At 40.5% G+C, this 25830-nt stretch overlaps 1 protein-coding gene across 5 annotated transcripts in view; it reads left to right on the forward strand.

The window, feature by feature from the left end:
* Bard1 (BRCA1 associated RING domain 1) overlaps positions 1–25830 on the forward strand; it is a 74614-nt gene that overhangs the window by 20565 nt on the left and 28219 nt on the right. For 3 of the 5 annotated variants that reach the window (XM_006972245.4, XM_042260171.2, XM_076550172.1), the window contains exons 4-6: positions 627–1549; positions 12245–12325; positions 13791–13963. In XM_006972245.4, coding sequence (XP_006972307.2) covers positions 627–1549; positions 12245–12325; positions 13791–13963 — 1177 coding nt within the window. The remainder of the gene's footprint in view (positions 1–626; positions 1550–12244; positions 12326–13790; positions 13964–25830) is intronic. The other 2 variants (XM_076550170.1, XM_076550171.1) reach the window with 1 other exon arrangement.

Below are 25830 nucleotides of genomic sequence, written 5' to 3' on the forward strand. Positions count from 1 at the left end.
CTGGGTTTCAAAATCTACTTATCACTGAAGAGAAAAGACCGTGTTGAATTTAGATGTATAGTCGCTCTGTGAATGGAAACTCATTCTCACTGTTTTGATTCCCAAGATTCTATCTCAGTAACACGGTGTAGACCGTGTATCGCTCAGCAAATCATTTCAATGACTGTGGGGAATCTGCCCTCATTCAGTTACATAGTTTTGCTTGTAGCTGGCCTTATGTGTTTAGTGTCGTCATGGCACTCATTGTGCTCCCATGTCACCAGGAAGAAGTAAGTGTTGGCCTCTTTAGAGTATAGCCTGAGTGCTGTTACTGCTAGGCCAGGGTCGTGTGTGACCTTCTTGCAGTGTTAAAATCTACTTATTTATTAAAACGCGGTGTTTTCCAGTTCTTCTTCCTTACCTAGGGTGATTTTTACGTGGTGGGTACATTTATGAGATGGGAGGTGAAAAAATAAACAAAGGAAGTACTTCTAGGCACTTAGAATTGGTAGTATAGCTGTAGAACAATTAAAGGTGACTGTCCTTAGGAAAACTAAAAGCCAAATTCATCGGTAGCTCAAGATGGAGAAATTAATCCTCATAGCCTGTTTCTTTTCCTCCTTTTTTTTTCTTTTTTGTTCTATCAGATCCAAAAGACACCACACCCAAGGCAAGTTTATGTGGTGACGCAGAAATGAAGAAGAATTCCATAAAAATGTGGTTTAGTCCTCGCAGTAAGAGGGTTAGATATGTTGTGAATAAAGTGTCAGTGAAGACCCAGCCTCCAAAGGCAAAGGGTGACAAAGCCCAGAAAGCCTCAATGTATGAATTTGTTTCCACAAGTCCCCCTGAAGTTGTTTCTAAGAGGGCTAAAACAGCTTCTCGAACATCTGCGAAAAAGCAGCCGAAGAAAGCTTCAGCTGAGATCAACCAGGAGGGGAGTTCCAGGCCAGAGACAGAGGATAGTAGATTGGATTCCAAAGAGGAACTGAAGGAGGAAAGGATTGTCTGCCGTAGCCCAACACCAGTCACGGAAAGTCCACGGGTGAATGGTGAAATCGACTTATTAGCAAGTGGCTCTGTTGCAGAATCTGAATATTCGGGAAGCTTGACTGAAGTGTCTTTACCATTGGCTGAGCATATAGTGTCTCCAGACACTGTGAGCAAGAATGAAGAGACTCCTGAGAAGAAGGTCTGTGTAAAAGATCTTCGCTCAGTAGGGCGTAATGGAAATCACAAAGGCTGCAGCAGGCCTCCCAATCCTACTTCTGAGAATTGTGGGAGCGATGTTTTGAGCCCCAGCAGAGATGGCATTAAGCCAGCCGCGCTTGCAGAAAACCCACCGCTGGTTGACTGTTCTTCAGGGCAAGTTGATGTCACACTCAGGAGAAACAGTAACATGTCGGATGACTCCCTCAGCCTTTCACCAGGCACACCCCCACCTCTGCTGAATAATTCAACTCACAGACAAATGATGTCAAGCCCCGCCACAGTGAAGCTGTCACCCGGTGTCACGGCCTTGAAAAGAAATCACAGAGGAGAGACTTTGCTTCATATTGCTTCTATTAAGGTAGGCTGCCTATTCTACACTAAATCTTGGAATGAGACCATATTAGTTTGCCGTTACTATAACAAATACTTGGGATAAGAGAACAGATTTAATTTATCTCACAGTATTGGAAGTTTCTGTCCATGCCCAATAGGTTCTGCTGCTTGAAATGTGTTATGGTAGATGTGTGTCGTGGAGCAAAGCTGTTCAGCTCATCATTGAGAAGCAAGAGAGGGAATGAGGGAGGAGTGGAGAACCTCTCCTCTCTTCATGTCCACTGACTTGAAGACCTTAATGTAGAGAATGGAGACAAGAGGTTGGGGTAAGGGAACCCTGCCATTAGCCATACTAATGGTATAGGGATCCTATACTCTTGGTACAACTCATTTTTGGAGTTAACATTTGGTTATGTTTCAGGTGATTTCTGCTCAGACTGACTTAGAAAATTAGTCTTTTGGTCATCTTGTCACATTTATCAAACATCTCCGCACTTAAGATGTTCGAATATTGTTAATGCTTTCTAGACATAGCTAGTTTATAATTATTATGCTCCATCCAACTTTACAAATGATATAGTATGTGTCAGATATCATCTAGAGCAGAAATAACCACAGACAACAAGTAAACCAACCAAACTTGGCATGCACATTCAGGTGGCCCACTCATAAACTAGATTATACTCTGTTGTAGGCATGGAAACAAGCCACAGTAGATAGAATAAGTAGATAGGGAAAAATAGTGGTATAATGGTGTGTTGGTGACTTTTCTTCATGGATGTGTTCATGATTGCTTTGTGTAAGTTTTCTCAATTGGCTATTTACTTGAATAATCTTGCCCAAATTAAATTTGCCTGTTTTGTTTTCTTGAGCCTGATTATCAGATATTATTATTATTATTATTATTATTATTACTAGTTGACTAATTCTGATTTTCTACTCTTAAACATGCATTGATTTGTGCCATTCTTTTAAAACCATTAACAACCATGTCTTTTACAATCTGATGATGAGCTGCCTGTGTATCCCCACCTGTCTGATTGGTGTGTGTTTTTACAGGAAACACAGGGACTCTCTCCAGCACTCTCGCAGAGTAGCTGTGCATCCAACTTCTGTGTTTGACTTTATAGTCACTGTCTAGGACGAAAAAAGTATCAGTGGGTTTATCAACAGAGTTTTCTTTTTAGAAAGAGTTTTCATTTAGTTCTCACCTTAATTTTCTCATTTGTAGCAAGAATGAATTGTCCAGCTGTAGGAAGCCAAATCCTATAATTCTGCTGTCTGATTTCAGCGGCATGTCCACCTTCTTTCAGGAAAAGACTTGAATGGGCCTTAATGTTAAAGCTGCCATGGAGCCAGGAGCGGGAAACGAGTTCGTTTTGCACAGTGATTTCAGATTTGGTGACCTTTAAAGCAAGCAGAGCGGAGAAGGGGATGTGGCGGGTTTATGCAAGTCAGAAAGTAAGGCTTCCTGTGTTGCTGCTGCGGGGATGCTTTTCCCTGCAGTACGTAGGTAGATTTGCAGCTTCCACAGTTCATGGTACTTGGGAGGGTTAATCTTGATTGTCAGCCTTTTTGGAGCTGGGTCCAATAATTCATCCCTGTAACCCTAACATTCAGGAGGCTGAGGCCAGCCTGGATTGTGTAGCTAGTTAAAGGCCAACCAGAGCACAGGGAGGAAATGTGGACCAAAGCAACACTGAAGCCCAGCAGGGCACACTCCACATTCTGATATCTCCATGTCTGATGGCAAGATGCTCTTCAGAACTCCAGCTCCTTTCAACTTTGTCAACTGCAGCATACTTCTTTCTTTTGGGGCTGCCTCCACACCCAGTCTGTAACTCTCCTTGACAGCTATCCCTACATTTCCAAAATTTTGGGGGCTCCAATACAATCCAGGCTTCACCATTACAGCTCCATGCAATGGCCTCTGTGACTACATGGAGGGCCTACCACATGCCTAGCCTCCAAGGCTTTCTTTAATGGAGGACGAAGATTCTACAAGCCCTTTCCTTTAGTCTTGACCCTAAAACCATGTGGCCAAAGCTGTCAAGTTCTGCTGCCTGCTCAGGCTGGAATGTAACTCTCATGATGATGTACATTTACATAAGCTTTGACTTGCTGATGTTTTCTAGGCTAAGGACATCCCTCAGGTTTATTCCTTTTACAGGTTGCAGGATTAAGCTGGTGGTGTCTTGCCCTGAGGTCATCAGTCCCTTTATTCCATTTAGCATTAAATTTTTTTTTTTTTTTTGGTTTTTTGAGACAGGGTTTCTCTGTGTAGCTTTGCGCCTTTCCCAGAACTCGGAAACCAGGAACTTTGGAGACCAGGCTGGCCTCAAATTCACAGAGATCCTCCTGCCTCTCCTCCCGAGTGCTGGGATTAAAGGCGTGCACCACCACCACCACCACCACCACCACCACCACCACCACCACCACCCGGCGCATTAAGCTTTAAAAAAACAAAACAAAACTCATTGCGCCCCAGACTTGTCTCCAGCGTTACATTGCTTGGTGCTCTTTTCTTCTGAAACTGCACCTTTTATATTTCTCTTTGCTTCATGTGCTCCTTTTCACTGTAGGTCTGTATAATGACCACTAATAACCATACAATAGAGTCGATACTAGGCTGTCTTGAAATCTCCTCTGCCAATGCCATTAATCCAAAACTCTTTACTTCTGCTCCTGACAAATTTTTAGGACAAGGGCAGAAAGCAGCCACATTTTTTGCCGAAATATCACAAGAATGTGGCCAGCCAGTAATATTCTTCCCCTCTGGAACCTTTTAAGCTGGGCCCCACCTTTCACATCACTCTGCACCATCGTCCACGCCTCTACTAAGATGGCCTGTTAAGCACTGCTTAGAGCATCAACTGCTTTTCTAGTCCAAAGTCTCACGTCTTCCATAGTCCTCCAAACAACAGTGTGGTCAGGCCTGTCACAGCAGTATCCCAGTCCCTGGTACCAACTTCTGTTTTAAAAACACCAGTGGTATTAGTAAACACAATTCTGTGCTTTCTCTGAGGCACACAGTAAAGACTCTGGCCTAAAGAATGGTCAGTCCATTGAATAAGTCAATCTTTAAACTGACTATGGAGAGACTCTAGAATCCTGGAACAAGTTGGTCACTGAGAGTGTATCCTCATAGGCGTGGCTTGTACTAGCTTTTCCCCTATTACTTCTGCTCCTCTCTGCCTCCTAATTGCCATGATGTGAGTTGCTCTCCGCTGCCTCTGTGCCAGGGTGGACCAAAGCCCCAGGAGCAAAATAAACCTTTCTTCTTGTAAGTTGTTTATGTGTTACAAAAGCAAGCAACTCAGAAGTGATTACTTGTACTTAATGCCTCAGTAGTGGCTTTTCTGAGCCATGTAAGAGGCTGACATTTCATGATTCCATGCAGACATAACACGTTAGGATGGCAACTTGAAGGAAAGGTGCTAAGAATCTGAATTCTAATTCTGGGGAGAGACGGTCCCTGAGAGGATCTGCTTCAGACTGCGGCTTTGCAGCTCATTCTTCTCGGCAGTCCTGTTTGTTCCCTCCTCCTAGGGTCCTAAGAAAGTATGGAACACAAGCCAACTGGGGTCTGGGATATGCTGACGGTTTTGTTCCAGAACACTGTGCTGAGTCAGCATCCAGGCTTTCAGTCGGCCACCCACCGCCCCCTTTGCCACACTAGTAACTTTGTATCGCCGAGGCGTCCAGATTAATTGTTAGTAATTACTTTATTCCCTGATTTCTAAGAAGAAGCCAGAGAACTGTTTACCATAGTGGAGAACTCCATCCCTAAAGGTCATTTTGTTCTCTCTTTTTAAAATGACATCTAATTGCTGAATGGGGCAAAGTTTTAACTATCTGGTCAGCTGGTTTCAGTGAAAAAGCTTAGCTATGAAGGGTAAGTAATTTTTATTGTACATAATTGTAATGGCCTATAGTTTTTATGAAGATTTTTTTAGTGGTTATTTTTGAAGAACCAATCTTCTAATAGGGAGAAAGAATTTCGTTTGCATGCTTTTGGAAAGTTACTTTGTGTTGCTGGAATATGCACATAGTCACAGTATGTGAGACCATATAAAGAATTTTTCCTTTTACTGCAAAGTTGCAGATACATAAATTGACTTGGGCACACGCTCTTTTATTTTTGTGCCTTTAAAGTATTACTTGAAAATACCAAGAGCATTTAAAATTTGTTATAAGTTTTCATAAATACTTTCCTCAGATGATTTTTTCTTTCAGGGCTTTAAGGAAATCACAATTATTCTTTTAAGTTGTAAGAGGTGAGAGAGTACCCCTACTAAACAAAATAAATCTGCTAGAGAAGAAAGTAATTTAAAGCAAGAAGCAGAAGTTAATTTAGTTCCTGGAAACTTTGTATCCGTGCAAACTATCCAGTTATTGCGGACCCTTCCTAATTATCATAATCTTATTTATGGGCGTGACATTAAGTTTACATGAAGCAGAAAGATGAAAATGAGACAAACTTTTAAGTTAGGAGGAGAAAGCAGCTAAGGTCTGAAGAGCAGCAGCTTGCTAATCAGCTGTATGTTTTAGGGGTAGACTATGAATGGAAGGCCAACTTTGATGATACTCACAAGTGACAGGAAAGCAAAGCAGGTGGCTAGGAATAGAGTCGGCGTGTGTCTCCAATGCTGCCACTCATTTCCTGTTGGACGTTCCCAGGTGCCTTCTGCTCCTCACTTGTTTCTAGTGTTTCCTGGACTTCTTAGGTTATTCTGTTCTGTTCTGTTTGTTTGCTTGTTAATAAAGATTTAGAGGAGAAGAAGTTTTTAGAATTTGTGTGTGTGTGTGTGTGTGTGTGTGTGTGTGTGTGTGTGTGTGTGTGTGTACATTTTTGTGGATGCTTTCTGTTAAAGGTAGAGTAGATGTGTGGTTCTGGCAGTTCATCTCTACCAGGGAAAAGCTACTAAACTGTATTAATTGTAGAGGAAGTATGGAATTTATACCTTAGGGATTTGAGGCAAATGTTTTAAAGTTCTACCTGGGCAGTCTTTTGTTTTTTCATGTATTTGTTATACATAGTAGTGAGTTTCATAATGACATTTCATACAGTATCGAGCATCCTTCAGCTGTCTTTCCATGTTCTCGTTTCTTTCCTGTTGCTGTGAGCACCATAGTCAAAAGCAGTTTAGGGAGGAAATGGTTTGTGTCTACTTAACCTCAGGGTCACCGACCATGGTTGAGGACAGGGCAGGACCGCAGACAGAAGTCCCGGAGGAATGCTGCTTACTGGCTCGCTTGCGCCCTGGCTCACGCTAACTTTATACAGCTCAGGCTTGTCTGTCTGCCTTGTGAGCTGGGCTATCAGCCCTGGGGAGCTGGGCTCTCCTACATAATCATCAGTCAAGACAATTTCCCACAGGCCAATCAGGGCAGTTCTTGGGCTGAGGTCCCCTCTTTGAGGTAACTCAAGGTTGTGTCAAGTTGACAATAAAAACTGAGGCTATTCTTCCCCTTTTCTCCTTCCCACCTCCCAATAGTCCTCTCTATTCCCCTGGGCAGTTTAACTTCCACTTTCATGTCATATTATACATACACGATTTTATGTATGTATAGAAAATCCCTATAAATCTAGGGTCCACATGAGAGAAAATGTGATATTTGAGACTATTTCCTCTAGTATGATTATCACCAGTTGCATTCATTTTCCTGTATGTGACATAGTTTCATCATTATGGCTGAATAGAATTTCTTTGTACATATGTACATCTTTTTTACCCATTTCTGTGTTGACAGATACATAGGTTGATTCTGTAACTTAGCTAATTTGAGTAGCACACAACAAACATTAGTATGTCAAAGTGTCTCTGAAATGTGTTGACTTCCACTTCTTGGGTAAATACCTAGGAGGGGTCAAACTAGGTTACACGGCTGTCTTAGTTACTGCTTTATTGCTGGAAGGAGACTCCATGACCAAGGCAAGATTGAGTTTGGTTCTTGCTTACACTTTCAGAGGCTTAGTCTATGACTGCCATGGTGGGGTGGGGTGGGAGGACATGGCAGCAGATACACAGGCATGGCATTGAAGTAGTAGCTGAGATTACATCTTATTCAGAAGTTGGAGACACCCCCCCCCCCACACACACACACACAGACAGACAGACTGATTGACTGACTGACTGGGTTTGGCATGGCCTTTAAACTTAGAAGCTCACTCCTGGTGTCACACCTGATCTAAAAGGTCATACCTTCTAATCCCTTCCAAAACAGTTGTAGCAGCTAGGGACCACACATTCCAGTATATGATCCTATATAGTCACCTTCTCATTCAAAAACCACAATGACTAATCTTTTTAATGTTTTCCTTTGTCTTGCTTTTGCCTTTATTTGCGTGAGTGAGTGGATGGGCAAGTGTGTGGAGGTAAGAGGACAACTTTGAGGGGTTTATTCTCTTCCACCGTGTTGGTTCCTGGTGGTAAGCCCATGTTAAGGCGTGGTTGGCGGCAGACACCTTTAGCCGCAGTTGTCTCAGGCTTACTTTGTATTTGAGGATGATAACTGATTTCCGTTATTGGATTTAAGTTCCCAACAGCATTGTAGGAGGGGTCCCTTCTCTGCAGCCTTACCAACAGTTTTTCTTGTTTCCAAACTAGGATGGGGTGGAATCTCTCAGTGTTTTAATTTGAATTAAACACTGATGTTTAGTGATTTTGAACATTTTCTGTATTTACTGATCACTTGTGCTTCAGTTTTTGAGAGTTCTATGTTCATATTTTTAGCTCATTTATTGATTGGATTCTTTGATTTCCTCTTTTAAAGATTTGTATATTTTAATTTTATATGTATAAGTGTTTTGCCTGTATGGATATCTGTGTGTACAGGCCAGGAGAGGGTGTTGAATTCCTTGGAACTGGAGTTACAGATGGCTGTGAACCCCCATGTGGGTCCTGGGAATTGAACCTGCGTCCTTTGGAAGATGAGCCAGTGCTCTTAACTGCCAGGCCATCTTTCTCTCTAGCTCCAGGTTATTTGATTCTTGGTAATTTTTTTGCGTTTCTTATATGTTGTAGATATTAATCCTCTGTCAGATGTCAGCAGAGATTTTATTCCCTTTGGTATGCTGTGTCTTCATTTGATTCTTTGCAGAAGGTTTTAGTTTCACACAATCCTATTTGTCAGTTCCTGGAGTTAGTTCCCAAGTGATGATGAGTCTTTTTTAGAAACTGTCTCTTCCTGTTTCATGAGGTGTTTTCCCTGTTTTTTCCTTTAAGAGGTTCTATATCTTTGATCTATTTTGAATTGAATTTTGTACAGGGTGAGAGAGAGGGTATTTAGTTTAATTCTCTTACATGTGGACATCTATTTTTCCAAGCATCACTCATTGAAAGACTGTCATTTCTGTATATTTTGTTTGCTGTCTGTCACAGTTCAGGTGTCTGCAGCTATGTGGTGGGCTCTTGGGCTGTTGATCTATGTGTCTGTTTTTGTGTCAACACTATGCTGTGTGTGTGTGTGTGTGTGTGTGTGTGTGTGTGTGTGTGTGATTGATTTGATTTTGGGTGCAATAACATGCTTTAGTTTCTGTGTACTAGTACTTTTGCTCAGGATTGTTTGACTCTCCTTCGTCTTTGCTGGTTCCAGATGAATTTTAGGATTCTTCTATTACTTTTAACGTAAGATTTGTTTGTGTGTGTATGTGTATATGTGTGTGGGTGGGTGGTGGTGGTGAGTATGAGTACAGGTTCTGTGTGTGTATGTGAGTACAGGTTCTGAAGAGGCCAGAAGAAGGCATTGAATTACCCCTAGCTGGAGCTGTAGGCAGTTGTGAACTTCTGATATGGGTGCTAGGAACCAAACTTACATTCTCTGCAAGAGCAGTAGGCACTCTTAACAAATGACCTGCTCTAGCCCCTCTTTTATTTTATTTTATTTTTCTTTTCTTTTTTATTTCAATGAAGTTTGTCATTAAAATTTTGGTGGGGATTGCATTGAGTCTATGGATCGCTTTTGGTAGTATAACCATTTCCAAAATATTCAATATTTCAGTCAGTTGAAATGTATTTAATACTTTCTTTTAGGCTATTAAAATTTAGTCATTTGGCTAATTTAGACCATTTGAATATATGTTGCACATGGATTAAAAAAAAAAGACACTTAAAGCTATCATCTGAAGATGTTCTCTATTTGAGAAGTAGCCCCAAATATGGAAATAGAAAAGGAAATTGTAGGGGCTGAAGATGTAGATCAGTTGTCCAGTGCTTGCCTAGTATGCAGGGCTTGGATTCTGAGCATTCCAGAAAAACAAGTGTGGTGGCTCTAGTGCCTGTTTACCCAGAACTCCCTATGGATGTAGGGGCAGGATCAGAAGTTCAAGATTATCCTTGGCTGAATAGGATGTTCAAGGCTAGTCTGGCTTACATAGGCCCATGCCTCAAAAAAAGTATTTAAAACATAAAATTTAGGGCCCGATGTGTTGGCGCACACCTTTAATCCCAGCACTTGGGAGGCAGAGGCAGGCGGATCTCTGTGAGTTCGAGGCCAGCCTGGACTACATAGTGAGTTCAGGACAGCCAGGACTACATAGACTCTATGTCATAGACCCAATCTCGAAAGAGAGAGAGAGAGAGAGAGAGAGAGAGAGAGAGAGAGAGAGAGAGAGAGAGAGAGAGAGAGAGAGAATAATAGAAAACCATGAAGCCAAGGCAAATGTTATAGCGTGGACTGGGGTGGGGGATGGGGTGTGGGGAGAGGGTCTTAAATGACTTTTGCACTCTTAACCCAGTAGAGGTACAGATAAGCTTTAGAAAGAAAGTGGTCTGAATTACACTTGGATAGGAGTGAGAGACTGTGGTATATGGTTACACAGGAAGAGTATAGTAATGGTGCTTTATATTTACATTTCAGAAAGCTAGAAGATTCTGAATGGTTTCATGTTTGAGTTAAAAAGTAAACAAAGTTTTGCCTGGGTTTGCAATCTTCGTAAAAGAAGGAATTAAATACAACATGTGTATAGTTTTACTTGCATGTAAATTTTATTTATTTATTTATTTATTTATTTTTTACATTACTCTAAAAGAGCTGGTTTTGTTTTGCTTGCCATGACTGGTAATAATTTTAAGAGGGTTTTAGAAACTTCATCCCACTGTATAAATGCTATTTCTTTTCCTAAAGCTTTATGTTGCTTTTAAGAGGGTGTAACATCTTTTATAGCTAAGAGTTTTATTTATTTATTTATTTTTGAACGTTAGGGCTTTGCCTGCATGCATGTCTGTGTGAGGGTGTTGGGTCTCCTGGAACTGGAGTTACAGACAGTTGTGAGCTGCCATGTGGGTGCTGGGAATTGAACCCCAGTCCTTTGGAAGAGCAGTCGGTGCTCTTAATCTCAGAGCCCTCTCTCCAGCCCCAGCTGGAGAGTTTTTAAAAAGGCTTTGAGGGTTGACCAATACTTTGATTAAATAGGTAATCAAGTATGGCAGATGGCTGTCAGATCCTTCCACCTATATTGAATAGGGATTGCATGTGATAATGAGACCGCATTGTTATGTAGTTTGGAGATTGTGTTTCTGGGGAGAGAAATAGAAAGGAGGGTTGGGGGTGTTAGAAGGTGGTAAAGGGCCTCCTGCTTAGAGAGATGATGCATAATTGTCAGCCTCGTCTCCTTTGCCAAGGCTCTCTTCTGTTAACGGCTAGCAACAGAGGGCATCTTATTGACCAGACTATGGTATGTGCTTCAATCCACTTACCTATACTAATTAGGATTTAGTTAGATAGAGATATGTAAGACACAGGAAGATCAGAATTGGAAGGAGACTTAATTTTCATGTCATTTAATAATTGAATGTACCTTAATAACTTGAAGGGCGAATGAATACTGTCTGCTAGGCCTTTACTTCATCTTAATTCTCTTATTCTCAACCTCTTGTTCATCTCCTTTGAAATCAGGCTCTGATGCTACAATACAGTGACTGCCGTTCTTATTTTTCCTCTCTTTTGCCCTCCCCCTGTCAGTGAGGCGCTGGTGAAAAGTTACTCTATGAATCTCTAGATTGCTGGTCTAGGAAGAAGAGAAAGAAGGCAAACTCTTCAGCTAGTGTGAAAGAAATGGAAGGAATAGTATGGATTTGATGGAAGCTGCATTTCCTACTGTTCAGTTAATTGATAATGGGTAGTGGTTTTAGTTTCAAAGCAGAGGATAAAATTAAATGCTAATTTTGTGTGTTGTATGACTATTTCTCAATCCCTTTTCCTGGCATTTTAAACAAAGCAACTGCTTCTGCCATGAAGATACCTTTGGTGCAAATAAAGTGAATGTAAACTAAATTAGTGAATCAGGGTAAATAGATAACTGCCAATAAAGCAGGACTTTTTGGCAGTTTTAACATTGGTTTCATTGACTAGCTTGTTGGCTGTATACAAGCTTTGTTTATTTTAATGCTCAGAAATTATTTTCATGAATGTTCAAAACGCCGCTTTTACAAATGGAATGATGACTTGAATTTTAGGATAGTATCTGGCTAGAGGTCTTCATTTTGTATCTTGAACTGAATTTTCAATATGGATTGCTAGTAATATTCAAGTACAGACAAAATGACTTTGCATCTCAGGACTTGAGAGACACAATATTTCTTGGCTCATGAGCAGCAGTCAGGGTGTAAGGGGAAAGATTCAATTGACTTGAAGAAGACAGAATCTTTAAAACAAAGCCTCAGTAGCCTCATTTCATTCATGATATATTTTAATATCCTTTAATTTTTTCCACCAGGGCGATATACGTTCCGTTGAATACCTCTTACAAAATGGAAACGACCCAAATGTTAAAGACCATGCTGGATGGACACCGTTGGTAGTTTTCTTTTGTGTATCTTTGCAGTGTTATAGATCTCTTTGTTTTTCATTCTTTTTATGCTTATGGTTCTAGTTTATGGTTTTGTGGTTGTTCATATATCATGCTCTGCCACCTACACTCTTTAGTCTGAAGAATTTATGTTTTGACCAAGTATGGAAAGAAAGTTATTTTTCATCTGGCTGTTTCAGTTGTGACAGGAAAGTAATTGGCTACCTTTGGAGTACTTTTAGATAGAGGAGTCCAGTTTCCCTGCATTGGTGGGAGGGAGTCAGCTCATGTGTGGTGGTAGCTGCTGCCGTGGACATCAGGCTGCATTGTGTAGCACTGCATGCCACTGGAACCCGATAGATTTTGGTTTCATGGAACAGAGCAGTTAGAAGGATGGAATGTGATGACCAGGGAGTACTCAGATCTTGCCTCAGACCTTATCCATTTGCAAATTGAGGCTTTATCATAAATATTTTGAAAGTCTGTTCATTATTACTATCATCAATTGCAATGTGAGGAATAGTCTGGAAAGAGAGAATGGAAAACACACTTGAGACCAATTTCAACATGAGCTAATGAAGACAGTAAGTGTTGGGTTAGAATGTCACTCCAAAGCGTCCACAGGGAGAGGGGTTCCTTTATCTTGTAAACTATTAGAATTTCAGTGCAGAAATGAGACTCCTTAGGCCAGGTGCAAAAAATGACTTGAAGGTACAATATATAAATATGTAATATTTATGTGTGTTAAAATAAATATGTAGTATATATAAAATGACTTCTTGACAAATTTTAAGCCAAGAGGGCTTAGTCTGGATCAGTTCACTGTGTTCCACGGGCTAGCCAGCACCGGTTAGGAGGGATGGCAGTCTCAGCCTTTAACTCTCTTGCTCCTCCCTTTGTTATTAGCTCCATCATTTTGGTCTATTCAGAAAGCATATTTAAGAGCGCCCCTTGTTACCTCTGTTGTAATTGACACCAGATAACCAGTAGTGTCCATCAGCAAAGAGAACATGTCTTGTAAATCGTCCGAGGATGTCACTTTGCTGGGTGGTTACGTTGGTGTGCAGTTTGGTATATGGATCGAAGCACTGAATTCTCCTCAGCCTTGGAGAATTCCAGATCTGTATGTGATCTGGTTGTTCCACACTAAGAGTTTTTTCTAATGTTGTAAAATTATGGTAGAAAAATTTAGCAGCTGTAGTTACTTTAAAGCACATTTTTTAAAAAAGAAAAATATGTGATCCAAGGCTTGTCCTTTCCTATGAAGTACGCAGATTTTCATTACTATGTATTTGACCATGAAAATTACCATTAGTGGCTGTGACTGTTAACAGCCTAAGGTTTGATAGTAGTTATGTAAGACTAACTTTACTGACTTGATGTTCTCATTCATTTTTCTAAAGTGTATTTATTAATACACTTTTTCCTTCCATCCTCTTCCCATTTCTCCCCTTTAAATCTTACCTTTGATTAGCATGAAGCCTGCAGTCATGGGCACCTGAAGATAGTGGAATTGCTCCTCCAGCATAATGCTTTGGTCAACACCACAGGCTATCAGAATGACTCGCCACTCCACGATGCGGCCAAGAATGGGCACGTGGACATAGTCAAGATGTTACTGTCCTATGGCGCCTCCAGGAATGCTGTGTAAGTAGTTCCCTACACTTTTCTAAATGGATTTATGTTCTTGAAGGAAGGTATGTACTGAAGCAGGAACTACTCCTCTTGGCATATTGGTCTCTTGTCTTCCACAGCTAAAGTTAGATGTGAGGATCCGCATACATGTCAGACTCAACACTCACACTCTTTTCCTCAGCACTCACACATTTGAAGGGGATTGTTCTCTTCAGATACAATAGCAAATCCATTTAGAAACCTGGGTTTCATAGACAAATTCACTTAGTGGTTCATATTCTGTAGATTGGATCATACTTAATAAAAATTAGATAATTTTTTTATACTTAATAAAAATTGGATATTTAATTTTGTGGTATTTAATATTTTAGACTCATTTTAAATATTCTGTTAGCCCTTTCTGTATATTAGTTCCACAAAAGTTAAAGTGGATAAGAATTCAGGTATTGGGCAAGTGCAGTTGAATTATCGCCCAGATTTTTCACATTATTCAAATGAGGCTCTGAGCAAATTGTTCTGCAGTGTCAGGGCACAGAGGAGCATTAGCAAATGCTGGCGGCTTCATCTTAAAACTGCTATTGTCAAGAGCATTGCAAGCAAATGCCCTATGCAGATTTTTATGTCTTTACTCTGTAACTTGGCTCCTGTCTCCCTATATGTTATTTTACTCTTCAGTTAATTAGGTAGTTGAAATGAAAATGCAAGAGTTGCTTCTCTGAGCTCTTATTGCTTTTGTAGGCTTCAAAAGAGCCCAGCAAAAGCCTCACCCTCGGTAGAAAGATATGTAAGAACCACAGCATGCACATCCTCTGACTTGTAGTTTTTTAGTAGGCAGCCACTTAACACAATTGAAAAACAAATTACTAATGAAGAAAATAACATACCCTGGTGCTTCAAACTCCAGTAAACATGTCAGCCCTTCTTTATTTCCCATCACGAGTTGTAAGGCATTTGGGTCAAAATTCTAGGGGAAATGTGTATGTGTGTGTAGATGCATGATTTTGTGTTTATTTTTCTGTCTGTGTGTATTTGTATATAGGAATCTCATAGAGGTAATATATAACTAACTATGTGAAGACCTTACAGACAGGGGCCTCCTGTGGGTGTAGTAAGCCATTTGATGAAGCAAATGGTTGCGTGGGTCAGGTGAAACCGAGTAGTTGCCATCCTCGGGTTCTTAAATCAGCGGTGACTGCTTTAATGAATGGAGCACTGGTCACGGTGTTAGGGAATCCAGCTTTTATTTGTGACTCTATTATTGACTTTATAGCCGCAGGCAGGTTAATTTCTGTGCTTCGGTGTCCTCACCTATAAAACATGGGTGCTGCCTGCTGCTTTTCTATTTCTTCAGAGCAGAGTGACGATTAATGAGCCAAAACACAGAGCCTGTCTTGTGGTTTGTACACCATGATTCTTCACTGTGCTGGGAGGACTCGTTAATATCCAAGGAGTGAGCGTGAGGCAGGGAGGGAGTCTGCCTTCCCAGGTGCTTTCTCAGAGATCAGGCGCCATTTTTGTCAGAACTGGTCTGACCTAGCAACCCTTTTCGCATTAAAGGAAATGTTTATGTCAATGTCTGGTATTCAAGAGCCAGTAGCCATCTGTATCTATTAAACATTTGGAAACTACTTCTGAAACAGAATCCTTAAAGGTGCTTAATTTTGACCGAGTTAAATAGCCACAGGTGTCCAGTGACTCCTGTGTTGGTCAAGTGGTTGGTACAGGTAGGACAGTTGGGGAGGAGGATGGATTTGGCAACAGAAGCTGAGACTGATGTTGGATAAAGGATAATAGGGTAGGTTTTTCTTTGAGTTCATGCTGTCATCTTAGAACCGTGTGGAGTGTGTTATGAGGCAGGCATGTTCTCTCTCCTTTCCAAATGCGGAACCAGTGCTTGGCCTGCTGTTAAGAACTTTCCCTTGGATGGACATTGCATTCTCAAGTAGAAAAATACATGGGCCAACGACCTATTAATTGTCTTCCTGCCCTAGTGAATTTAAAAGAATAAATCCTCTAAAGCAAAGATAACTGTTTTATAGCATTAAAAAACATGTTGATCTTTTGAAAGATGGTGCTTTTGCCTGCTCACAGCAAGCAAAGTGATGTGAAAAATTAAGTCTTAGTAATTTCAATTTTATAGTTGTTCATAAAGGATTCCATTCATCAACTCTCTTGACACTCTGTCATGCCCTGTAGGTTTAGTTTAGTAAAAACGCCTAGTTTATGTTTTTGCATGTTGGGTGATCTGCACGTGCAAACATAAATTTTTGTTTCTTCATCTGTCCTTACTTTTTCCTGTTGCTACAGCTGATTCAGGGCACAGCTGTAGGTAGGTGTCTGCCATGTCACTCCTGTATGGGAAAGGACATTAAAATTTTTGTTGTCTGAACACTGCCCTTTGGTTATAGCTGAAGCATTAAACTCCTCAGCTTAACCCTTCAATAAATGAAGCTCATCTCTGTAATCAGTCTTGATAAGGAAGAATCCTGGCTAAGAAAAGGGTTTTCAGTTCCTGTCTCATACTCTTTTATGTTTAGATGTACCATATAGGAAATTGAACATTTCTTCTTATTTTCATTAAAAAAGCATGCTTTGATATATTTTCTCTTATTAATCGTTAATAATAATAATTAACTATTATTATAAAACCTGTGTGAAATGTTTCATCAAATGGGGGAAACTATGGTATGATTAGCACTCCAGTCATACCCTACCATGTTTTCTTATTTAGTCTTTATCTGTCTCCCAACAGTGGAAATCCTGCAGTATTGGTAGGCACTGAACTGGTACTATCTGCTAGGCACTTTGAATGTATTAATTCATCTTGTCTTCCTATTAGTCTTAGAAAATGAGTTCTATCAGCGCCAGTTTACAGGTGGAAAACAGACACTAGAGGTTGAAGTAATTTGTGTAAGGCCACACAATGATCCTCGAACTAAACTTAACTTTGGACACGGTTTCTCTGTAACCCGGCTCCTGGCTGTCATACACTACCTCTGTAACCCGGCTCCTGGCTGTGTGCACTACCTCTGTAACCCGGCTCCTGGCTGTCATACACTACCTCTGTAACCCGGCTCCTGGCTGTCATACACTACCTCTGTAACCCGGCTCCTGGCTGTGTGCACTACCTCTGTAACCCGGCTCCTGGCTGTCATACACTACCTCTGTAACCCGGCTCCTGGCTGTGTGCTCTTCCTCTGTAACCCGGCTCCTGGCTGTGTGCACTACCTCTAACCCAGCTCCTGGCTGTGTGCACTACCTCAGTAACCCGGCTCCTGGCTGTCATGTACTACCTCTGTAACCCGGCACCCAGCTATCATGCACTACCTCTGTTTTTAGTGGCTGCTGCTCTCCTCTGGTCTTTCAGCTTTCACCCTCAATATCTGACTCTGGGTTCTTATTTGATAAGACTAATTAAGATCACGCTACAGGTATTTGCTTTCAGTGGTTTGTGGAGAAGGAAAAGTTCTTCTAGATACTTGATGTGAGTGTTAAGGCTTACACATAATGCCAGAAAATAGAGAACGTAATGTTTATATTTAGAAAAGAATCATTCTGCAATCTCCTTGTCCTTTTCAATAAAATAATAAATTGTGTCTATTTTGAGTTAATATTTTGTAATCTTAAAAAAACTTGCTTATACATTGATGGAGAATCACTAATTTACTATTGTTCTAATGAACAGTCACAGTGTTAGTGCCTAACATATGCAATAGTGTGTTACTTTTCCTTCAGATATCTATTTTGCACAAAGGGAATAAATAATGTGAATTTTAAATTAATTTTTCACACCATACCTGTAACCCATTCAAATATCATGGAAAGAAAGCACATGTATGTGTCCACATAATAAGAGTAGAATATGCCTCATCTTTGCTTGCTGTGGTTAAGTTTCTACTTGTAAACCTGTATCTGTTTCCATCTTTCTGTAGTTGACAACAAAACACAAAAAAACCAAAACACAGTGCTGTAGGCCACGTCTTCTATGAAGCAGGACTGGGTTTAACCTTTCCAGAACCTGTGGTATCTGTAACATGTCATTCTCTAATTTCTGTATAATAAATGGCTTATAAAAATCCTGCTAGAAAGTCAGTGAAGACATTCTTCAGAATGCAAGAGTGTTTGATTGCTCCAGACCATTTATTTATGTGGAAGTTCGCCATGGTCATACTTTGGTGGTGATATGTTGTGAAGGACTTTCTTTTTTCTTTTTCTTTATTTTATTTTACAATATAATTCAGTTCTACATATTAGCCATGGATTCCCTTGTTCTCCTCCCTCCCGTCCCCCTCCCCTTCCCCCCAACCCACTCCCCATTCCCACCTCCTCCAGGGCAAAGCCTCCCCCGAGGACTGAGATCAACCTGGTAGACTCAGTCCAGGCAGGTCCAGTCCCCTCCTCCCAGGCCGAGCCTAGTGACCCTGCATAAGCCCTAGGTTTCAAACAGCCAACTCATGCAATGAGCACAGGACCCGGTCCCACTGCCTGGATGCCTCCCAAACAGATCAAGCCAATCAACTGTCTCACCCATTCAGAGGGCCTGATCCAGTTGGGGGCCCCTCATCCATTGGTTCATAGTTCATGTGTTTCCATTCGTTTGGCTATTTGTCCCTGTGCTTTATTCAACCTCGGTTTCAACAATTCTCGTTCATATAAACCCTCCTCTTTCTCACTAATTAGACTCCTAGGGCTCCACCAGGGGCCTAACCGTGGATCTCTGAATCCAGGTCCCTCAGTTGTTGGATGGGGTTTCTAGCATGACAATTAGGGTGTTTGGCCATCCCATCACCAGAGTAGGTCAGTTCGGGCTGTCTCTCGAACATTGCCAGCAGTCTATTGTGGGGGTATCTTTGTGGATTTCTGTGGGCCTCTCTAGCACTTTGCTTCTTCCTATTCTCAAGTGGTCTTCATTTACCATGGTCTCCTATTCCTTGTTCTCCCTCTCTGTTCTTGATCCAGCTGGGATCTCCTGCTCCCCCAAGCTCTCTTTCCCTCCACCCTTGCCCTTCATTACCCCCACTCATGTCCAGGCTGTTCATGTAGATCTCATCCATTTCTCTATCTTTGGGCGATCCCTGTGTCTTTTTTTGGGGTCCTATTTTCCAGGTAGCCTCCTTGGTCATGTGAGTAGCAGTCCAGTCATCCTTCTTCCACACCTAGTATCCTTCCATGAGTGAGTAAATACCATATTTGTCTTTCTGAGTCTGGATTACCTCACTCAGGATGATTTTTTCTAGATCCAGCCATTTGCCTGCAAACCTCATGATGTCGTTTTTCTCTGCTGAGTAGTATTCCATTGTGTATATGTACCACATTTTATTTATCCATTCTTCAGTTGAAGGGCATCTAGGTTGTTTCCAGGTTTTGGCTATTACAAACAATGGTGATATGAACATAGCTGAGCAAGTGCTCTTGTGGTATGATTGAGTATTCCTTGGGTATGTGCCCAAGAGTGGTATAGCTGGATCTTGGGGGAGATTGATTCCCAATTTTCTAAGAAAGCGCCATATTGATTTCCAAAGTGGTTGTACAAGCATGCATTCCCACCAGCAGTGAAGGAGAGTTCCCCTAGCTCCACATCCTCTCCAGCATAAGGTGTCTTCAGTGTTTTTTATCTTAGCCATTCAGACAGGCATAAGGTAGTATCTCAGTTGTTTTGATTTGCATTTCACTGATGATTAGGGATGTTGAGCAATTCCTTAAATGTCTTTCAGCCATTTGAGTTTCCTCTGTTGAGAATTCTGTTTAGTTCTATAGCCCATTTCTTAATTGGACTGTTGGTCATTTTGATGTCTAATTTCTTGAGTTCCTTATATATTCTGGATATCAGTCCTCTGTCAGATGTGGGATTGGTGAAGACATTTTCCCATTCTATAGGCTGTCGCTTTGCCTTGTTGACCGTATCCTTTGCTCTACAAAAGCTTCTCAGTTTCAAGAGGTCCCATTGATTGATTATTTCTCTCAGTGTCTGTGCTACTGGTGTTATATTTAAGAAGTGATCTCCTATGCCAATGCATTCAAGACTACTTCTTACTTTCTCTTCTAGCAGGTTCAGAGTAGCTGGATTTATGTTGAGGTCCTTGATCCACTTGGACTTAAGTTTTGTGCATGGTGACAGATATGGATCTATTTGCAGCCTTCTACATGTTGATACTCAGTTATGCCAGCACCATTTGTTGAAGATGCTTTCTTGTTTCCACTGTACACTTTTGGCTTCTTTGTCAAAAATTATATGTTCATAGGTGTGCGGATTAATGTCAGGGTCTTCAATTCGATTCCATTGGTCCACATGTCGGTTTTTATGCCAATACCAAGCTGTTTTTATTACTGTAGCTCTATAGTAGAGCTTGAAGTCAGGGATTGTGATGCCTCCAGAGGTTGTTTTATTGTACAGGATTCTTTTGGCTATCCTGGGTTTTTGGTTTTTCCATATGAAGTTGAGTATTATTCTTTTGTGTTGGTATTTTGATGAGGATTGCATTGAATCTGTAGATTGCTTTTACTAAAATTGCCATTTTTACTATGTTAGTCCTGCCTATTCATGAGCATGGGAGATCTTTCCATTTTCTGACATCTTCAATTTCTTTTTTCAGGGACTTAAAGTTCTTGTCATATAGGTCCTTCACTTGCTTGGTTAGTGTTACCCCAAGGTATTTTATGCCATTTGTGGCTATTGTAAAGGGTGATGTATCCCTGATTTCTTTCTCAGCTTCTTTGTCCATTGTATATAGGAAGGCTACTGATTTTTTTGAGTTGATCTTGTATCCTGCTATGTTGCTGAAGGTGTTTATAAGCTGTATCAGTTCCTTGGTGGAATCTTTGGGGTCACTCAAGTATACTATCATGTCATCTACAAATAGGGAAAGCTTGACTTCTTCCTTCCCAATTTGTATCCCCTTAATCTCCTTATGTTGTTTTATTGCCCTGGCTAGAACTTCAAGTACTATATTGAATAAGTATGGGGAGAGTGGACAGCCTTGCCTCGTTCCTGATTTTAGTGGAATTGCTTTGAGTTTCTCTCCATTTAATTTGATGTTGGCTGTTGGCTTACTGTAAATTGCCTTTATTATGTTTAGGTATGTTCCCTGTATTCCTGATCGCTCCAAGACCTTTATCATGAAGGGGTGTTGGATTTTGTCAAATGCCTTTTCTCCATCTAGTGAGATGATCATGTGGTTTTTTTTCTTTGAGTTTGTTTATATGGTGTATTACATTGACGGACTTTCGTATGTTGAACCACCCTTGCATCCCTGGGATGAAACCTACTTGATCATGGTGGATAATTGTTTTGATATGTTCTTGAAATCTGTTTGCCAGTATTTTATTGAGTATTTTTGCATCAATGTTCATGAGGGAGATAGGTCTGTAGTTCTCTTTCTTTGTTGTATCCTTGTTTGGTTTAGGAATCAGGGTAATTGTAGCCTCATAGAAGGAGTTTGGTAATGTTCCTTCTGTTTCTATTGTGTGGAACAATTTAGAGAGTATTGGTATTAACTCTTCTTTGAAGATCTGGTAGAATTCTGCACTGAAACCATCTGGTCCTGGGCTTTTTTTGGTTGGGAGATTTTTAATGACTGTTTCTGTTTCCTTAGGGGTTATTGGACTATTTAAATAGTTTATCTGGTCTTGATTTAACTTAGGTATGTGGTACCTATCCAGAAAATTATCCATTTCTTTTAGATTTTCCATTTTTGTGGAGTAGAGGTTTTTGACGTATGACCTGATGATTCTCTGGATTTCCTCAATGTCTGTTGTTGTGTCCCCCTTTTCATTTTTGATTTTGTTGATTTGGATTCCCTCTCTCTGTCTTTTGGTTAGTTTGGATAAGGGCTTGTCTATCTTGTTGATTTTCTCAAAGAACCAACTCTTTGTTTCATTAATTTTTGTATTGTTCTCTTTGTTTCTATTTTATTGATTTCACCTCTCACTTTGATAATTTTCTGGCTTCTATTCTTCCTGGGAGACTTTGCTTCTTGTTCTAGAGTTTTCAGGTGTGCTGTTAAGTCACTAGTGTGAGATTTCTCCAACTTCTTTATGTGGGCATTTAGTGCTATGAATTTCCCTCTTAGCACTGCTTTCATAGTGTCCCATAAGTTTGGGTATGTGGTGTCTTCATTTTCGTTGATCTCTAGGAAGTCTTTAATTTCTTTCTTTATTTCTTCCTTAACCCATTGGTGATTCAGGTGAGCATTATTCAGTTTCCATGAGATTGTAGGTTTTCTATAGTTTTTGTTGTTGAAATCTAACTTTAAACCATGGTGGTCTGATAGAACACAGGAGGTTATTCCAATTGTTTTGTATCTGTTGAGATTTGCTTTGTGGCCAAGTATGTGGTCGATCTTAGAGAAAGTTCCATGGGGTACTGAGAAGAAGGTATATTCTTTTTTGTTAGGATGGAATGTTCTGTAGATATCTATTACGTCCAATTGGGTCATGACATTAGTTAAGTCCTTTATTTCTCTGTTAAGTTTCGATTTGGGAGATCTGTCCAGTGGTGAAAGTGGGGGTATTGAGGTCTCCCACTATTAATGTGTGGGGCTTTATATGTGGTTTATGCTTTAGTAATTTTTTTTTTACATATGTGGGTGCCCTTGTATTTGGGGCATAAATGTTCAGAATTGAAACTTCATCTTGGTGGATCTTTCCTGTGATGAGTATGTAATGCCCTTCTTGATCTCTTTTGATTGATTTTAGTTTGAAGTCTATTTTGCTACATATCAGGATGGCTACACCCGCTTGTTTCTTTAGACCGTTTGATTGGAAAGTCTTTTCCCAGCCTTTTATTCTTAGGTAGTATCTATCTTTGAATTTGAGATGTGTTTCTTGTATGCAGCAGAAAGATGGGTCCTGCTTTTGTATCCCTGTAAGCCTATGTCTTTTTATAGGTGAATTAAGTCCATTGATATTAAGGGATATTAAGGGATATTAATGACCAGTGATTGTTCATTCCTGTTATTTTTTGGTGGTAGTGTGTGTGTACTTTTCTGGGGTTTACTGCTGTGGCTTTATCTATTGCCTGTGTTTTCGAGGGTGTGTCTGACTTCCTTCGGTTGGAATTTTCCTTCTAGTGCTTTCTGTAGGGCTGGGTTTGTAGATAAGTATTGTTTAAATCTGTCTTTGTCTTGGAATGTCTTGTTCACTCCATCTATGATGATTGAAAGTTTTGCTCGGTATATTAGTCTGGGCTGGCATCCATGGTCTCTTAGTGTCTACATTACATCTGTCCAGGTCCTTCTGGCTTTCAAAGTCTCCATTGAGAAATCGGGTGTTATTCTGATGGGTTTACCTTTATAGGTCACTTGGCCTTTTTCCTTTGCTGCTCTTAATATTCTTTCTTTATTCTGTACATTTAGTTGTTTAATTATTATGTGGCGAGGGGACTTTTTTGGGGGGTGTCTAGTCTGTTTGGTGTTCTATAGGCTTCTTGTATCTTCATAGGCATTTCCTTCTTTTAGTTGGGAAAGTTTTCTTCTATGATTTTGTTGAATATATTTTCTGCGCCTTTGAGTTGGTATTCTTCTCCTTCTTCTATCCCTATTATTCGTAGGTTTGGTCTTTTCATGGTGTCCCAAATTTCCTGGACATTTTGGTTCATGACTTTGTTGGCTTTACTGTTTTCTTTGACTGATGAATCTATTTCTTCTACCGTATCTTCAATGCCAGAGATCCTCTCTTCCATCTCTTGCATTCTGTTGGTTATACTTGGCATCTGAAGTTCCCGATCGTTTACTCAGATTTTCTATTTCCAGCATTCCCTCTGTTTGTGTCTTCATTTTTTTCTATTTCCCTTTTCAGGTCTTGGACTGTTTCCTTCATTTGTTTCACTGATTTTCATGATCTTCTTTCAGTGCTTTATTGTTTTCTTCTAGGACTTTATTGTTTTCTTCTACTTTATTTGTCCTTTCCTCTAGTTTTTTATAACATTCTTCCCATTTTTTTTTTGTCTTTTCCTCTATACAAGCCTCTACCTTCTTTATGATGTTATTCATAAGGCTGTTTTCTTCTGCTTCTTCCAATTTTTGATGTTCAGGTCTAGATGTTGGAGGCGGGCTAGGTTCTGGTGATGCTGTATTGCTCTTCCTTTTGTTGTATGTACTTCTGCCTTGACGTCTGCCCATCTCCTTGTGGTTCGTTCTTGGTCTTATCAGTGCACTTGTTTCAGACAGAGCTGACAGATTCAGGAAGTCTCTCTCTCTTGTCCAGATGGGAACTCTCTTGTCCAAATGGGAACTCCGGAGCAGGATGGGAGCTCTTGTCCAGACAGGAAGTCTGGGGCAGGATGGGAGCTCTTGTCCAGACAGGAAGTCGGGGGCAGGATGGGAGCTCTTATCCAGACAGGAAGTCGGGGGCAGGATGGGAACTGGGGGCCGGTCTCTCAGTCTCAGAAAGTGGCTGGGGTCTCGGGCAGATGGTCATGGGGGCAGGGTGTGGAGATTGCAGGGTCTGCTGGGGGTCTTGGAGGAGGGGGGCCTTCCTGGTCGGGCTAAAAGGGAACCTGCCTGGGGGCCAGAACCTGGGGCCAAGTTGAGCAGGTCTTCCCCGGAGTGGCTGGTGCCCAGGGATCGTGAAGGACTTTCATTTAGCACTTTTTCATGCTGTCATAGGGGATTTTTACTTCCGCTCATGTAAGTAGCTATGCTGATGTCATCAGTGTGTATTAAGTTCACTTGACTAAGGTTTTTCTTTGAAGTCTGAAATCTGCTTGTACTTGTCAGAAGTACAAGCATATTTGCTATGTGTACGTTTTTTAATAAAAACATGTACTATGACTGCTTATTTTTGCAGTTGGTTTAAGAATTGGAGTCTTGGTTATTCAGATCAGGCTTCTATTTTGTGGTTGTCATTTATAGCGTATGCCTATGAGAAGGCAGTAAGTAGAGATGGTATGTGAGCATAATACAGTATGCAATTGGGAAGTCTCCAGGAGAGTGGCTGAGGTCCATTTGAAATGCTCTGACATCACTTGCTCTAACTGTAAACAGTGGCTTGTGTTGAAAGGGAAAGGTATATGGTGTGGACCTGGGCATAACGGGGAACCTGAGAATGCAGCCTTATCACTGTTTATTCGGCACTGCCGAGAGAAGACAGAGCAGCTGAGCCTGGTGGTCATGAATAGCTGTCATGAAAGATTTGCTGTGGCTCATTTCTTATCTTAATCCACTAGCTCTCTTTCCCAAGATGCCATCATAAGAGCTTTCACTAAGGTCATTGACTCGGACAGGCTTAGATCCTTATGTGTGTGACTTCTGTGACTCTTCAAACAAAGTTGACACTTTTCTTCTTCCCTTGACGTTTCGTTCTTTTTCCTTTAAGATGGTTTTCTCCCCACTCAATTAAATTTATAAAATTGGTATAGTACCTTGTTAATATTTTTGTTTCCCATTTAACACACTTTTATTTTCAGTGCTTGGGATCAAATCTAGAGTATTGTGCATGCTTGACAAGCATTGAACCACTGAGCTGTATACCCAGCCCTCATGAACTTTAATGGAATATATATATACAATATCTGTAAAGACATTTTAAACATGTCATTAAAAAAATATGAGATTACAAAAGATAATTTCATTTTGAAAGCTTAATACCACAATATAGTATATTAAAATGTATTTTAAAATATTCTCAAATTGTAAAGAAGAGGAATGGTTGGCCACCAAGTATTATAGCTTTAACAAATCATTTACAATGGACTTGTTAAGCATGGGCTATATTGACTATTACTGAGTATACAAGGCAAATGTGACCTAAATAGATCATTGGAACTTGTTGCTCTGTTTTATAGTCGATGAAATGATAGTATTGTACTTTGATTTCTGAATTCTCTTCTAGTAAATCATGCTGTGATTTGTAAAGATATATGCATTCAGATATATACAGTC

The sequence above is a fragment of the Peromyscus maniculatus genome, chromosome 13 (genome assembly GCF_049852395.1).
Source record: "Peromyscus maniculatus bairdii isolate BWxNUB_F1_BW_parent chromosome 13, HU_Pman_BW_mat_3.1, whole genome shotgun sequence".
In the NCBI taxonomy this organism is placed as follows: domain Eukaryota; kingdom Metazoa; phylum Chordata; class Mammalia; order Rodentia; family Cricetidae; genus Peromyscus; species Peromyscus maniculatus.